This window comes from Canis lupus, chromosome 29, assembly GCF_048164855.1.
Source record: "Canis lupus baileyi chromosome 29, mCanLup2.hap1, whole genome shotgun sequence".
Taxonomy (NCBI): domain Eukaryota; kingdom Metazoa; phylum Chordata; class Mammalia; order Carnivora; family Canidae; genus Canis; species Canis lupus.
The window spans coordinates 28,977,380-28,993,695 of record NC_132866.1 but is presented as its reverse complement, the minus strand read 5'-3'; the positions used below and the strand labels follow the sequence as shown (position 1 = coordinate 28,993,695).

The 16,316-nt window shown below is 44.2% G+C and overlaps 1 protein-coding gene across 6 annotated transcripts in view; it reads left to right on the top strand.

The window, feature by feature from the left end:
• CNNM1 (cyclin and CBS domain divalent metal cation transport mediator 1) overlaps positions 1 to 16,316 on the top strand; it is a 59,151-nt gene that overhangs the window by 19,671 nt on the left and 23,164 nt on the right. For 4 of the 6 annotated variants that reach the window (XR_012020744.1, XM_072805741.1, XM_072805739.1 and 1 more), the window contains exons 2-7: positions 5,292 to 5,435; positions 8,420 to 8,560; positions 10,827 to 10,996; positions 11,694 to 11,793; positions 12,178 to 12,225; positions 15,329 to 15,391. Coding sequence is in view for 5 of the 6 variants with exons in the window: in XM_072805741.1 (XP_072661842.1) it covers positions 5,292 to 5,435; positions 8,420 to 8,560; positions 10,827 to 10,996; positions 11,694 to 11,793; positions 12,178 to 12,225; positions 15,329 to 15,391 (666 nt within the window). In the remaining variant the exon portion in view is untranslated. The remainder of the gene's footprint in view (positions 1 to 5,291; positions 5,436 to 8,419; positions 8,561 to 10,826; positions 10,997 to 11,693; positions 11,794 to 12,177; positions 12,226 to 15,328; positions 15,392 to 16,316) is intronic. The other 2 variants (XM_072805740.1, XM_072805738.1) reach the window with 1 other exon arrangement.

The window sequence follows — 16,316 nt, the reverse complement described above, 5'->3', positions numbered from 1 at the left end:
TGTTTTTACTGTTTAGCTATCAAGAATAATATGAACTTTTGGGAACACATTTTTGTGAGGACCTGTGTTTTCAGTTTGCTTGGGTGTATATCCATACTTGGGTAAACATATATGGATTTAGTGGAATTGCTGAATCATAAGATAATTTATGTTTAATAATTTGAGAAACCACCAGACTTTTCCGAAGCAGGTGACTCATTTTACAATTCCACCAACAATGTCTAAGGGTTCCAATTTATCCACATCCATACCAATGTCATTTTTATTAGAGCCATTCTAGTGGGTGTGACGTGGTATTTCATTAGGGTTTTGATTTGCCTTTCTCTAATGATGAAGATGCTAAGCAACTTTTCATGTGCTTATTGGCTAGTTGTTTATCTTCAGATAACTGTCTTTTTCCATCCTTTGCCAACTTTTTTTTTTAAGATTTTATTTATTTATTCATGAGAGACACAGAGAGAGAGGCAGAGACATAGGCAGAGGGAGAAACAGGCTCCCTGCTGGGAGCCCGTTGTGGGACTCTATCCCCAGACCCAGGATCACATCCTGAGCCAAAGGCAGATGCTCAACTGCTGAGCCACCCAGGCATCCCCTTTGCCCACTTTTTAACTGAGTTATGTTTTTATGAGTTGTAAATTTTCTTTATATATTCTGGGTATAATCTCCCTATTAGATATAGGATTTGCTGGTAGTCCGTTAAATACATTCTAAAAGCATTCTCAAGTCCAGTTGACCTATTTTTTCTTGGTTGCTTGTTTTTGTGATGTCTTATCTAAAAATATATTTTTCTACTCCAAGGTCACAAAGATTTACTCCTGTATTTTCTTCTAAGAGTTTTATAGTTTTCACTCTTACATTTAGGCATTTGATCCATTTTGAATTAACTGTTGTATACAGTGTTAGGTAGGCATCCAGCTTCGTTCTTTTGCATACAGATATCCATTTGTCACCCACTAGTTATGGAGCTATTCTGTGCCAGGTGCTATTCTTAGATTCTGGGGAAATGGAGATTAAGTGGAACATAGCTGTTGCCCCTCAGAAAACATATCATCATAGTAGGGGAAATCACTTAGAACAACAGCATGGTGAAATTATGCCTAGCTCCTGGAGTGGTTATAGCAAATGGTAGCTGCTATAATAATAATAACAATAATAATGATAGCTATATTGTTGTTATAAGTGCCAAAGAGAGGTTTGTACAAAGTGCTGTGGTGGGAGGGAGTGACTACATTTTCCATGTCTCAAGGTTGGCTTCACTGGGAGCCACCCCCAACCCTTCTGAGGCCTAGGAAGCAGAGGGGTACAGGGAGATAGGTCTCTTAAAGGGCAACCTTTTTTGAGAGAAGATGGACCTCAGGTATGTGTGTCATGAGCACAGCTGATTTCTGAACAAAGGTTATGTGAAATGTGAACAGGGCTATGTGATTTCTGATTCCCATTTCAGTCTGTACCCAAGAAAATGACTTCATTCATTTGTCTGTAGATTTCTATAGGCATTTGATGTGATCAGAGAGGCTGATTGTGAATTATAAAATATTTCTAACAGATTACATAAGTGTATTGTCTTGAATATTATAAAATTAGGACTTAAAATCTCTATTCCCTGGTGATCACATAGTATGTCCTCAAATTGACCTTATGAAGTGTATACCAGTGGTTGATTTTCACATGGAAGTTATGGCACTCCATGAAACATCATAAAATCTTAATCAATTTATTATTTTAAAAGATTTTATTTATATATTCATGAGAAGCAGAGACATAGGCAGAGGAAGAAGCAGGCTCCCCACAAGGAGCCCAATCCAGGACTCGATCCCAGGACCCCAGGATCACGCCCTGAGCCGAAGGCAGACGCTCAACCACTGAGCCACCCAGGTGTCCCAAAATGTTAATTTACTAATCCCATTTTATGAACTAATCTCTTAGTGGCAGAAAATGGCTCTTTTATATATATTCTGAGCTCCACATTACAAAAATTATCCAATTATAGAAAATAATTTTAAGAAATCATTTTTCCAAGTTTTCTGTTACAGTAGTCATTTGTTTTGTCATCTGTTAGCACATGTTAGGAGGAAAGTGAGAACAGGTGCCATAAGTTTAAGAACAATGTGTTGAGGAAAAGGCCTTTAAATTGAGCACATTCTAACAATTAACATAATCTGATTTAAGCAGTTGTTTCAAAGAAGGATAATTTTAGAACCACTGATGTAGAGTTTAAATTTTAATTTAAACACATTATATTTTATTAAAAAACAAAGGTTTTGGTGTCTGGTTTTAATATCATCTATTGTGTCAACTATGGATTTTCATTCCATTTAGTTCAGTTCATCAGGCATTTATTTGGGTTCCTGTTATATGGAGTGTATCCTATCTTAGTCTATATCCTGGAGGAGCTTATGGCCTGAGGAAGAAACATGGTCCAATAGAGGACACACTCATTGCTAGTTACGAGAAGCAGGAAGTTGTGACAGATGCTCTAGTGGAGTTGTCAAGGATTTCAAAACACAAACAAGGAGAGATTGGTTCAGATTCAGAATGGAGCAGATCTGGTAGGACTTTCTTGAGGAACTAGGGCCTAAGCTGGAACTTGAAGAGTGCAAATGGAGTGGGAGGAGACAGTGTGCACGAAGACTTAGAAAGTACATATGGACCAAGTTGAGGAAGTGAAGGTAACAAGGCGCATCTGGAGTATAGAATGGTAGGGGATATAGCAGGGCATTTTGCTGTCTTGATACTACCAAACCAACGAATCTGGATTTGATTCTGTGCATACTAGGGAGTCTTATAAGGTTTTTGAGCAAGGCAGTGGGATGATCAGACCAGTTTGGGGTTAGTTGAAGGACAGGTTGGAGTTGGAGAAGAAATCAAAGACAATTCTTTTTTTTTTAAGATTTTATTTATTTATTCATTAGAGACACACACAGGGAGAGGGAGAGAGAGAGAGAGAGGCAGAGACACAGAGACACAGGCAGAGGGAGAAGCAGGCTCCATGCAGGGAGCCTGACGTGGGACTTGATCCCAGGACTCCAGGATCACGTCCCAGGCCCAAGGCAGGTGCTAAACCACTGAGCCACCCAGGGATCCCCCAGAGACCATTCTTGAGTGATACAAATCCCATTTTTCCAATTAAAATTACCAATAGGTAGTGATCTTGTGATTTGAGGTATCCAATACAGAAGTTCACATGTATAATTTTAATGGTTAATTATGCCTCCAGAAAACTGACTACTCCATTTATCTGATATTTTTAGCAAGGGCCAAGCTTAGAAAGGGTAATACTGATAAAGTATGACCTTCCTTTTATTAATTTATTGGGGGGGAGGGGGCAAGAATAACATCTAAGTCACAACCCTAGATTTTCTCCTTAAATGTCTCTTTGCCAAGGAAAAAAAACCACCCAGGTCTGCATTTTAGAAATAGGACCAGGAAATGTATTTATCAGCAGATAAAAACAAATCAAGGTAAAGCAGGATAGTAGGACTGTTAGGTAAGACTCAGTCTCTACTTTAGGGCTGACTCTAGTTACCTGAGTTTGCAATCCAGCTGCCCCACATCCAGGCTATGTAACCTTAGGCATGTTACTTAACCCATCTGTGCCTCAGTCCTTTCATCTATAATGGGGATAAGACTAGTACTTGTCTCAGGAGTTGTTAGAAGGATTACATGAGTTAATACATAAAAAGTGCTCCAAATAGTGCCTGACATATGATGAGAGTTCACTATACATTAACTATTATCATTCAGTTGTTGGACAATAAAAATTAACTGCCTGCCTATGACACATTATAGTTTACAAAGCACTCTTACACACCCACTAGGTCCTCTGAGCCCCCAATGACCAAATCCTAGCTGTCATTACTGCTAACAAACCACTCCAAAACTTAGAAGCATAAAACACCACCATTTTATGATGCTCAGATTCTATGAGTCGGGAATTTGGATGAGGTGCAACAGGACTTACTTATCTCTGCTTCACAGTGTCTATGCCTGCAGCTAGAGAAGACCAGATTGGCTGGTGAGGACTCTAGCAAGTGGGGCTGGATCATGAAAATTGCAGATCCACAGCCAACACAGCTTCTCCACTAACCTGCCTGGCACCGTGGTGGGATGGCTGGAAGGCAAGGCTCATCTGAATATGTCACCTGAGCACTTAGACTTCTATGTGCCCTCTCCACCATGGTAGCCTCAAACTTCTTAGAGCATTTTTCCAGAAGAAGCCACATGCCTTTTGTGACCTAGCCTCAGAAGTATCCTTGTAGTATCCCACTTTCCTGTCCTCTGTGGCTTAAAGTAGTCACAGGCCTGTCCAGATTCCAGAGAAAGAGATATAGACCACATCTTTAAATAGGAGGTGTATCAAAGAATTTGAGTCCATGTTTTATTTTTTATTTATTTATTTTATTTTTAAAATATTTTATTTATTTATTTGAGACACACACACACACACACACAGAGCACAAGCAGGAGGAGCTGCAGAGGGAGAGGGAGAAGCAGGCTCACAGCCGAATAGGGAGCCTGATATGGGGCTCGATCCCAGGACCCTGGGATCATGACCTGAGCTGTAGGCAGACACTTAACCCACTGAACCACCTGGGTGCCCCCGGAGGCCCTATTTTAAAATCACCATACTGGTATTATTTCCTAATTCTAAATGAGAAAATAGAGACTCAGTAGAAGTTAAATGATGTGCCCAGGGGCAGTTGCACAGAGAGTATTTGGGGTAGTTATGGGGGGAAGTTTGGAGGAAAAAAGACTTCTAACCTAAATCTTTTGATTCCAAATTCTCATTCTTTTAATTAGGTTATTTATCCTCCTTCAGCTTAGATATACTTGCTAATATGTGAAAGTTAAAAGAAAAAAAAAAGTTAACTGGCTTTGTGTATACTAGGTAACTTTCTTAGAAAAGAGATAGATATAAAAGTAAAAGGTTTCGGGGTGCCTGGGTGGCTCAGTTGATTAAGCATTTGCATTTGGCTCAGGTCATGATCCCAGGGTCCTGGGATGGAGCCCTGCATCAGGCTCCCTGCTCAGTGGGAAGTCTGCTTCTCCCCCCACCCACCTCTTTCCACCACTCATGCTATTCTCTGTCAAATAAATAAATAAAATATTTTTCAAAAAAGTATAATGTTTGCATTTGTAAGAGCTTGTACACAAGCTTCATATTTTAAGGAGGTCCTATGATGAGTTCAGTCCACAATTGGTCACAGAACAACTTTTTATAATTTTCTCATAAGGAAAGATTTCTTTAAAAATGTTCCAGATGCTTAACTGTGACTTCATTTGTTCTCTAGGAAAATCTCACCTGGCCATTGTCCAGCGGGTGAACAATGAGGGTGAAGGGGACCCCTTCTATGAGGTGATGGGCATTGTCACACTGGAGGACATCATAGAGGAGATCATTAAGTCGGAGATCCTGGATGAAACTGACCTCTACAGTAAGTGCATGGCCTTGGCTCTTTTTCCAGGGTCATCCCATTTCTTGTGAGACTCTCAGAGCTGGCCTAGGTTGACATACTGTGTCAGAGTGTTGGGACAAGCCCATGCGTTGCTGTCAGCCCCAAATGTTAGGTGCTGGCACGGTAGGATACCCTGGCTTGAGTCACCCTGAGTCACTGAGAAAATGCTAGCTAAATGTTTATCAGGAGGGAACCTTCGGGAACTAAGCCAACACTAAAAAGGAGACCTCCTGGCGTTTGGATGGAAGAGGAACTAACGGAAACTAAGTGTGCCTCGGGTGGCCTCTCTGCCCTCATTTTTGTCCCTCCCCTGCGTTGTTTTGGTTTTGTCTCTTCCTCCATCTAGCACTCCCTGGGGTTGCACTCACAGTTGGCCCACAAAACTGCAACAGCGCACAGTCAAGACTGTCAGGAGATTGCCCACATGCAACCTAAGCCCAAACCGTAAATAGCCCTTCTTCCACACTGCTCTTCTCCCTCATGCCTTTTCAGCCCTGCAGCCTGGTGTCTCATTCTCCCTCTCCACCTCTGCCTTCCACCCACAGCCCTCTCCTTGGGAACAATAGGGACTCCAAGCAGAGGGTGAGGGCTTTTGGTTACTGAGCCTTATCAAAGCTCTGCTTGCAAACATTACAAAGGCTTGCTTTGTCTGTGGGAGGAGAGTGTTATCTAAATCTACCGGAGTCCCTAGGCCAGGAAGTGTTTCCTCCTCTGAATTTTACTTCATGAGACAGCAGTCTCTTTTCCCTACCTCAGATAACTCATTCCATCCAGAATCCTGTCCTTAGTTTGCTAGGAGCAGCCATTCTGAAACCAGCTCACTGTAGAAAGAGCTTTAATGCTGTAAGGCAGTGAGTGGTGCATAAAGACTGCCTTCCCTTTATTCTTAGAGACCAAACCCAAAAGATGGGTCAGGCCCAGACAAAACACAAGTAAGAGTGTCACAGTGTCAGAGTGATTTTGCTGTGATACCCTAGCCAGACCCAACTTCTTCAAATAGGGGTTAACCTCTACCTCCCCCATTCCCTTCTCCCTTCACCTCTACTCACCACTCTTTTTTTTTTTTTTTTAAGATTTTATTTATTTATTAGAGAGAGAGAGCATGAGTGGTGGGAAGGGGCAGAGGGAGAGTGAGAAGCAGACTCCCTGCTGAGCAGGGAACCTAATGTGGGCCTCAGTCCCAGGACCCTGAGATCACAACCTGAGCTGAAGGCAGACGCTTAACCAACTAAGCCACCCAGGTGCTCCTCTGTCCACCACTCTAGATTTAGAATTCCCAAGTATCTCAGTAGATCTATTAGGGAAGGCATTCACACTAAAGTGTTTGTGGCTGATAGTAGTGATGGTAATCTAAATGAGTATGCTCTTCCTCCAGCATTTGTTTTAACAACCTTGATGTTCCAAATACTTACTATTAAAATAATAGAAATGAAGAGGGAGATGAGGAATGATTCTCCAATGGTGAAATGTTAAGTGGCATTCTGTTGAAGGAGGGAGAAGAGATATTTAAGCAAACATGTCCTATTAAAGCAGAAGATTGCTCACCAGTGAGAGTAGAAGAATTGATCTGATACATCTATTTGCTGCTTTCTTGCTGAGCAATCCTCTTTCTAAAGTTAGAGAAGGTTAGGGTTTTCCTGCCCTTATAAATAAGCTTCTGGAAGGATTCTTTAAGAGCTGTGAGAAGGCCACGGAACCAGGAATACTGTGTTTCTTCTCATTTGACCCTGACCCACAGGACAGCCAGGTCTGCATCTTGCCACTGTTGTTATCGGAGCAAAAGGAAAGTTAAAGCAGCAGCCGTGAGTCCAAGATAGGCCCACAGGACAGCACGGTAGAAGGGCACTTTCTGTCTTCTAGAAGGAAATCCAAACTTCTAGAAAATGGGGCTGAAGTGAGCTCCAAAAGGAGGAGAATACCGGGGAGCCAGATTCTAGGGCCCTGGTTCCTCGTCCCTGGGCTTCATTCCATTTAATGTCCACTGCATCTGCTCGGCTTGCACTACAAGTTCCCTGCAGCCCTGTCTGTCTCCAGGCCAAGTCTGGAGAAAACCCAAATCGCTCTCCTTGCTCTCCTTAGCACTGTGAAATAGGCGAGACACTTCAAAATTTTACTCAAAACTAAGGGAAAGCAAAAAAATATGTGACCAAAGAAAACATTCCCCCTATTCCTAAGAAAATATTTCTTGAAGATAAGCTTAAAAAAAGAAGAGAGAAAAAAATTTAATTGGAAAAAGCAGATTTTCCCCATCAGTATCACAGGCCATCTAAAGTCCCTCTAAGGCTTTGCCTGAGAACCCAACTTTGTAAGTTGTAGGGCTGTTCCCATTCCTTCCCCTTTCTTCTTCCCTTGATTTTTCCCAGTTCTCTACCTGGGGAGAGGCTAGGGTTGAAGCAGGAGAATTGTGAGTGGGAAGAGGAGACGACCACCTACATCCCTTCGGTGACATGCCCCAGGTACTGCTCAGCACGGAGTTTAAATCAGCAGGAAGAGAGAGACCTGGTGAGCCCAGCTCTGGGGACAGGAAAAGAGGCAGAATCTTGCTGGGCTCTGCCAAACCTGCCCTGAGTTTCATACTAACTGCACAGGATGAGGAGAAGCGTTATCGCTGCTTAGGAACCTCACTGTGTAGATGAAAACAGACACACCGAGGCTTAGAGACTTTGCACAGCTGGTAAGGAGGGGAGCCGGCACTGGAACCCCAGCCTTGGAGGCACCAGACCAGCCTTTCCCCTATTCCAGTCCACACCACCTCCGTGTACGTGATACTGAGACCTGGAGGCATGTCCTGCTGTCTGTCCCTTATCAGCACCCTTCTCCTCCCCGGGAAAGAGAAGCTGTGAGGTCACCTATAGTTGATACATTGCAGACACTCACGAGATCCCAAAGGATCCGTCTGTCCCATGTGACTGTGGGAAAACTGATTCTGAGATGGCCCCCATCTGTCCCCTGTGCCCCTACAGCAGACAACCGGAAAAAGCAGAGGGTCCCGCACCGGGAGAGGAAGCGGCACGACTTCTCCCTGTTTAAGCTCTCCGACTCAGAGATGAGGGTGAAGATCTCCCCGCAGCTCCTGCTGGCCACACACCGCTTCATGGCCACAGGTATGACCGCCCACCCCCACATCCCCTCCTTAGGATCTAGAAGGTGAAACCCGTGCACCAATTACATCTATAGCACCTCACCTTACAACCTAATTCCTATGCACAGCAGACACAGAACCTCTGTTCCAAGGGAGGGAGTGCCGTAGGTTGGGCCGCAGGATGCCACATATCATCATTTTCAGCCCCAGCCCTGATCTTCTAGGGTGGAAGTACACCTCAACTCTGCTTTTCTCTCTTCTTCTCAAGAAGGGAGCTAAAGAAACCACTGCTGCTCTTTTCCCTTCCTCCCCTTGCTTCCTGGCAGGAGCCTGAGGCCGAGCTCCATCCTGTTGGAGCTGAGGTGCCCCTGAGGATTTGCTGAGGAGGGCGACGAGGCCCAAGGCCCAGGACCTTCCCAGGACCACATAGGCTTAGGACCTACAAGTTCTTAAAATACAGAAGTCGATTGTGAAACTTGTAATCTTTAGAAAAAAAAATGAGGCTCCAAATACAAACTTCTTCTTATAAAGAAGATAGTATTTGTCTTTGAACTTTCCATCCTTCTCATCCAGGCCTAATGAAGGTGCTGACTTAGAATAATCACACCCATGACTAAGTTCAATTATCAGTTAATCCAACATGGGTTTCTTGGGTGTGTTATGAGTCCTAGTACTGTTCCAGGTGCTAGAAAACAGAAAATTTTAAATTGGAGCTTCATGAAAGTAGTTTTCAACATGTTTTCTAGTCCTAATTACAGATTTCTTTTAACTACTGGCTGCCTGTCACAGCAAAACAGCTGCATCTGTTCATAACATAACATAAAATAATATCTGTTAATATAAAAATGTGATGCGGCAAGGCTTCACATTTTTGAGAACGTATCCCTTAAGTAATTAACTCTGTATTAACTTGGAATTTCTTTTCATTCAACAGATACATGTCATACTAACAAATCAGATTAAATTCTCCATATTTCATTTGATTATAGTATTAAAGCTTTTGTTATTCATATGGCTTACTTATCTGTGCTCTTTTTACCATTACTCTTTTTCTCCTTAAACCTCTTTATTGAGGTAAGATTGACATACACAAAGCGGTACGTTATTAATGTATACAACTTGAGGAGTTTGGAGCTAAGTATACACCTGTGAAACTACTACCGCAGTCTGTGTCATGAACATATCCATCACCTCCAAGAGTTTCCTCCCACCTTATTTATTTATTATTTATTATTATTTTTTCTATGTTAACATAAAATCTCTCTCAGCAAAATTTTAAGTATACAATACAGTATTCCTAATTACAGGCACTGAGCTAGAAGATCTCTAGGATTTATTCATCCTGCATAACTGAAACTTTGCACCCTTTGACCAGTATCTTTCCATGCGCCCCTCCCACTCACCCTGGCCAACCAAGCTACTTTCTGCTTTTATGAGTTTGACTATTTTATTTTGTTTTATTACATTTTAAAAAAAAAATTTTGAGAGAGCATGCATATGCATAAGGGGAGGGGAGGGACAGGGGGAGAGAGAGAGACAGAGAATCTTAAGTAGGCTCCAGGCCCAGCACAGAACCCAAAGGTGAGCTTGATCTCACCATCTGAGCCAAAATCAAGAGTTGGATGCCCACCAACTCTGAGCCACCCAGGTGTCCCACATTTGACTATTTTAGATTCATCATATAAATGGTGTCAGAGGGATGCCTGGATGGCTCAGTGGTTGAGCCTCTGCCTTTGGTTCAGGGCATGATCCTGGAGTCCCAAGATCAAGTCCCACATCAGTGCTTCCTCCATGGAGCCTGCTTCTCCTCTGCCTGTGTCTCTGCCTCTCTCTCTCTGTCTCTCATGAATAAATAAATAAAATCTTTTTTTAAAAAAAGTGGCATCAGACATATTTGTCCTTGTGTGACTGGCTTATTTCATTTAGCATAATGTCCTTCAGGTTCATCCATGTTATTGCAACTAGCAAAATTGCCTTTTTATTTAAGTTTATGCACAACTTTAAATAAAATCAAGAAGAAAATGAATAGCAAAACTGACATTTCCAAAACGGTGATCTGTTTTCTCCAGTGTGCCAGCTTAGGGACATACATCCCCAGAGGCCATGGGGAAAAACTGAGATGCACACTTGGGTATAAGACCCCCCTCTCTCTCCCTAAGAGAATCACAAGAGCCCTGCCAGCTTGGTGCCCAGGAGCATGAATGGAGGTGGCTCTAGACACATAGCCAGGTCGTGCCTATCCTGACTCCTCCAGCTGCTGATTCTTCCTGCCTCCCTATCTCCCCTAGAAGTGGAGCCCTTTAAATCTCTGTACCTCTCAGAGAAGATCCTGCTCCGGCTCCTGAAACATCCGAATGTGATCCAGGAACTAAAGTTTGATGAGAAGAACAAGAAAGCCCCAGAACACTACCTCTACCAGCGTAACCGCCCTGTGGACTACTTTGTGCTGCTTCTGCAGGTGAGTGGGAAAGTTAGGGACCCTCTGAGGGCAAGATGAGGGCATATCCAGGCTGGTTGGAGAGGAATGGCTGTGCCTTCTTGGTGCCGGGTTCTAAGACTCAGCCTGCTACCTTGCGGCAAGGCCAGTTGGGGTGGGCATTTGTCCATGACTCACCATAGGGATCTGTTGTGACTGGCTAGTGTCCCAAGAGTGGTGGAATCTTGATGGCAGTTAGTCTGGCCAGTCAGCAGTGTTGATGATGGAGTAGAGTGGGTACGTCTCCAGTAGAGGGGTTTAGCTAGCCCCTGGCCTTGTGCACTGCCCCACTGGTTTTTTTTTTTCTTTAAGATTTTATTTATTTATTCATGAGAGACACACACACACAGAGAAGCAGAGACACAGGCAGGAGAAGCAGGTCCCATGCAGGGAGCCTGACACTAGCTGGTGCTGGGACATTCGTTATGGAAGGGCCATCACGAAGCAAATTGGTTAGTCAGGACTGGATGCTCTTTGATGAACTAAGCAATTAATTTACTACAAAGGGCTACTGAAGTTGGAGGTGCTATTTTTGAAATGGATCTAGACAGACTTCACATTTCCCTGTGATAAGAACATCAGCCCACCTGTTATCCAGACAGAAGACTTTAGGGTTGTAGTCAATAGGAGAACTGGAAGGACTTATGCACACCCTTAGTACACTTTCTTCTTTCTCCAGGGTAAAGTGGAAGTGGAGGTTGGGAAGGAAGGCCTTCGCTTCGAGAATGGAGCCTTCACCTACTATGGGGTCCCAGCCATCATGACCACTGCTTGCTCAGGTACTCCAGTTCCCAAGCCAGAGCTTTTTGGGGAAGCAATGGGTTATATGGGTTCAAGTCCTGACTCCTCTTAGGGACTCTGTACAAGCCATTTAACTTCCTAGACTTTAGTTTCCTCCTCTGTAAAATGAGTGTAAGAGTCATTTCATATACAGAGAGTTTGTTTGCAGAAGTACATGGTAGACTATAACATTATCAAGTGTCAGGAGTGGGTGGTGGTACTTTTCCATATGAAAAGACAAGTTTATTTTGCTTTTTACACTTACATTGATTGCCTGGTTTTTGCAGGGTTGGTCCGGGAGGTGGGGTGGATGAAGGGCATTCCCCTAAGAAGGTGTGTTTTCTGAACTGCCTCTGAAACGCATCATATCCTTCTTTCCTTAGATAACGATGTGCGGAAGGTTGGAAGTCTGGCTGGATCCTCTGTCTTTCGTATGTATCTCTCAAACCCCTCCCTCATCTGCCCCCATCGTGGTCCTGCCTCAGCCCACTCTGGGGACCTGGACCGAGCACTTTGAGCCTGGGCTGGGGCTAACACAAATGTTGGCAGCCTCTTTGTAATGCTCTGCCTGGAACACTGCCTCCTGCCAGGTACCCACAGACCACAGGTGCTTAGTTTCTGTGTTTGGAATGTTTTCTCCTGCTTCTCTGCTCATGGGCAAGTGATGAATGACAGGGCGGGAAGTTGTGAGGGGAGGGGCACCATTTAAAATTGTCACCTGCCGGGGAATGCAGGCAGGTGATTGGTGTGCTCTGGTTCAGCCGTTCCTTCTCTGCTATGATATAATTCACTCACTGGCCTTTACTTGAAAACCCTGGTATGTCATTAAGGTATCAGGAGGAAATGACTGCAAGGTCTTAGGACACAAGTCCCAGGCTGATGCAATATAGTGCTTACCTGCTTCTCTTTCCTCGTCACCACATCTTAGCTAGTGGAGAGCGGCTGCCAGGTGGCTGTGCATGCTGATGGTGAGGGCTGCCACAGGGCTGATGGCTGGTTTGTTCTGTCCCTTCTGTGCTCTACCTTCTCGCTGTTTCCTGTGTGGAGTTATTATACTTGTGTTTAGAAGGCATGGCATTTATTGGAATATAAGTGTGATCCAGAAAGAATGATTTCTCTAGATTTCTTTTTGATTCATGAGTCTGAATTTTGCATTGCTTTCAGCTGTTAGTGTTTACAATGGTGGCTATTTTAATGCCAAATGGGGTGTTTTCTCTCATCATAAAAAAGGATTTTACATAGTGCTTTATATTGGGATTTATCAGAGGATCCCAAAGCTGTGATATCATGATCCCTGGCACATGAAAGGTAGATACCATTTTAACAGAGAGAAACTAAGGAATTGACTTGCTCCAAATTACCAAGCAAGTTGATGACTACCCTGATGCATTCCAGTGTCCTGGCTGGTTCACACAATCTCAAATACAGATTTGAGACCCATCACGTTCTGGAATGCAATTTCTCTGTGGAAATATTGGAAGAGTTTGCAGTGTAATTCATATCCTAGCCCAGCAGAAGGCTGAAATGAAGTTGAAGTACCTGTCCCACCCAAGGCGTGGCCCAGCATGAGCTGAAGAAATGGAAAAGAAAAGCCCTGGTACATTATTACACTAACATAAGCCAACAAATCTCAAACAAGGTTGATGAAGAAAGCATCACCATCTTAGAACAAGAACTGTGGAATGGGTGAGGGATGGGCTACAGGACCAGGGAAATCTTGGTTCTCTAAAGGAGATTTCCATCCATCACGTTAGGGATTGCTCAAAGTGAAGTAATTCCTAGGATTCTAAATGTTACCTAGACATGGGGCCCTGTTCTGGCTCTTTCAGAAGCCCAAAAGATGTGGGAACAAGGAGCCAAGTGAGGTTCCCCAGCCCGCCTGATATGGATGACCTTTTTTCTTTAAAAAAAAATTATTTTAAGAGTTGTGGAACACGTTACCTGGTTTCTGTCCTTGCTTCCTTCCTGTCTCTCATTCTTTCTATCCATTTCTCCTTTAATCTTATCAGTGAGACAGGAGTAAATTTGCAATACTGATCTCTCCTTCAAAACTGGTTAACTAAAAAGGAGCATTAAGCTCTTCCCTGCCCCCTCACTTTTGAGCATCTCTATAAATCTTCATAAGGAGAAAGAAGTCGAATTAGCCAGTAGTAAGGTATGGAGACATTTTCCATTGTACCGTATAAGCTCCCCGCCCCCCACTTAGTGGAGGACAGTGTGAGATATCTGCCAAGGCTGCCACACCCTGCACTTGTGCCAGGTGTGCCCTCAGCCCAGGGTCCAGCCACCCAGCATAACTCACTGGCTGAGAAAGTCAGCCTGCAGTCAAAGGAGAGCTTAAGGCAGTACATTTTTGTAGAGTCTTGATCTAGCAAACTACCACTGTCCTCGAAGCCAGCCTGTAGCTTTATTAGCCTTTGAGGGAGATAAATGGGATGGCAGGTTTGCCAGAACACTGGCCCTGCAGCCTAGCCTCAGAGTCATATTTGAGGTTATCAGTCTTCTCTCTCTTGGATCTGGTTGCCAGGGAACCCAAGCAGATTACGATGAGCCCGGAACTCTGAAGGAACCAGGCTTGAGCTCAGGGTAGGAAAAACAGATGTGCACAGGGCTAGGCAGGCAGGGAGAGACCATCTCCTACCTGTTTGGAGTGTACATTTAATTTGCAGCCCAGGAAGCTCTAGGATGCTTCTTGAGACTGGGGTTTCTTATTCCGGTATGTCTCACAACATTAGGAGTCCATTCCAATATTCTTTGACATCTGGTGTCAGACCAAATGATTATCAGGTAGGAACAAAGCTCTGCAAATCCCCTGAGTGTATGGGTGATGTCAGTAAAATCACCTGGTGCAGCGGCTAAGACTACAGAAGTTGCCAGTTTCAGTGTGCTGTCCCCTGCAGACCGACTTCATTTAGTCCCCAAGGAAGGGGCTCCCAGGATAATTAGATGAGAGAGAGGAAGACAGATTCCCAGACAGAAACAGCCTTTGATCTAGCAATGCACTGTTCCTCCGGAGCACTGACCACGAGGAGCTCCGAGGAGTCTGAAGCAGGGTCCAGCTTCCTCAGGGCGCCCCCCGCCACCGCAGGAGCACGCACTCTGCTTCCAGCCATCCCGCAGGCAGTCAGATGTGTGTGGAGGTTGGGAGGCCCGGGGTGGTGAGGGGAGGCCTTGCTGGACTCCCAGCATCTTTGCTGGCTCAGAGAGAACGCCGCGTCCCCGCGACCCCCTACCTCCCAGGGAGCCTGCCTGATCTTGTCATCGGCAGGTCTAATGCCCTCTAAGATTACTGTGCATCTTTTCAGAAGACTTTGAGCAAAGACTATTTTATGTTCCTGTTTCTGGAGAGCGATTCTGTGAGAGGGTAGGCAGTTTCCCTGTTTTCAGAGGCAAGATTCCCTTTTTGCGGAGAAATGTAACATTGTGAAGATTCAAGAACAGACTGACTCACACACTTTGCTCTTTGTCTTTCTCCTTTTATGTTTATCTTACCTTTTGCAACTCACAAATCCCTGGCCCTTGACTCTTCTCTAGTGCCCGTCTCTGTGTCTCGTACCTTCGCCTTCAGCAGAGGGGACTCCCTGGCAGGCTCCCCAGGTAAACATGCGTGGGTGTCTCTCGGGTCTCTGTAGATCCAACGGGGTTTGCAAGAGGCCTTTGGTTTCTATCACTGTCCTATGAAAGAACTAGCCTCCTCCAGCAGGTGCTCCAGGATGGAGGTACACAGCACACCACATGGAAAACACTCATTTGCGCAAACAGCCCAGGCATTGCTGGTTCAATGGTGTCACTTGGGAATTTAGCTCCTGGGGATGTCTCTGTGGATGTACAGGGAGAAATGATGGGGTGAAGGATGGTGTGGTTCTTCCTCATCATTTGTCTCCCTGCAGAATGGAGGGCTGAGGAGTGCAGCAGGAGAGAAATAGAAACAATGGGCTACTATTCTTTATTGCTGCCTATTTTCTCTCCACCATTCATTCTATGTGGCCTCTACCTTTAGCTGACCACTAACCCATCCTCATCTTCCTCATAATGTTACTCCCTGGGGACCATATTCTCTCTGGCTTTACTCAAAGAAGATGTGTAAAAATTTCAAGACAGCGTTCTATTAGGTTTAACCTCTGTTGTTAATTAAATAAAAGTTGCTGGGTTTCTTTTTAACTGGGTCAGGCAACTCTTCATAGAACTACATGGTAACTCGAGGATGGAGGACAATGTAATAAATCTAAATAATCAATGAAGTGTTTGTTTTGTTTTCATCTCTAGAGGTTGCTCTCTTAGGCTCATGAAACAAGTAATGACCGAACCAAGAATTTATTTGTTAAATTGCCTTGAAGTCAGAATGTGAAAATACAGTCCAATTTCCTGCACCCACCACATCTGTCTCCTTGTCCCAGTGTAGGACTCTGAGGCCCCACCACAACCTCAGCCATCAAGAATCGAGTTACGTTTTGCTATCTCTACAGTAGACCGTCAACTTTCATAAAGGTTATGTCCTGAGACCTCAAACCCCCAAATTTGC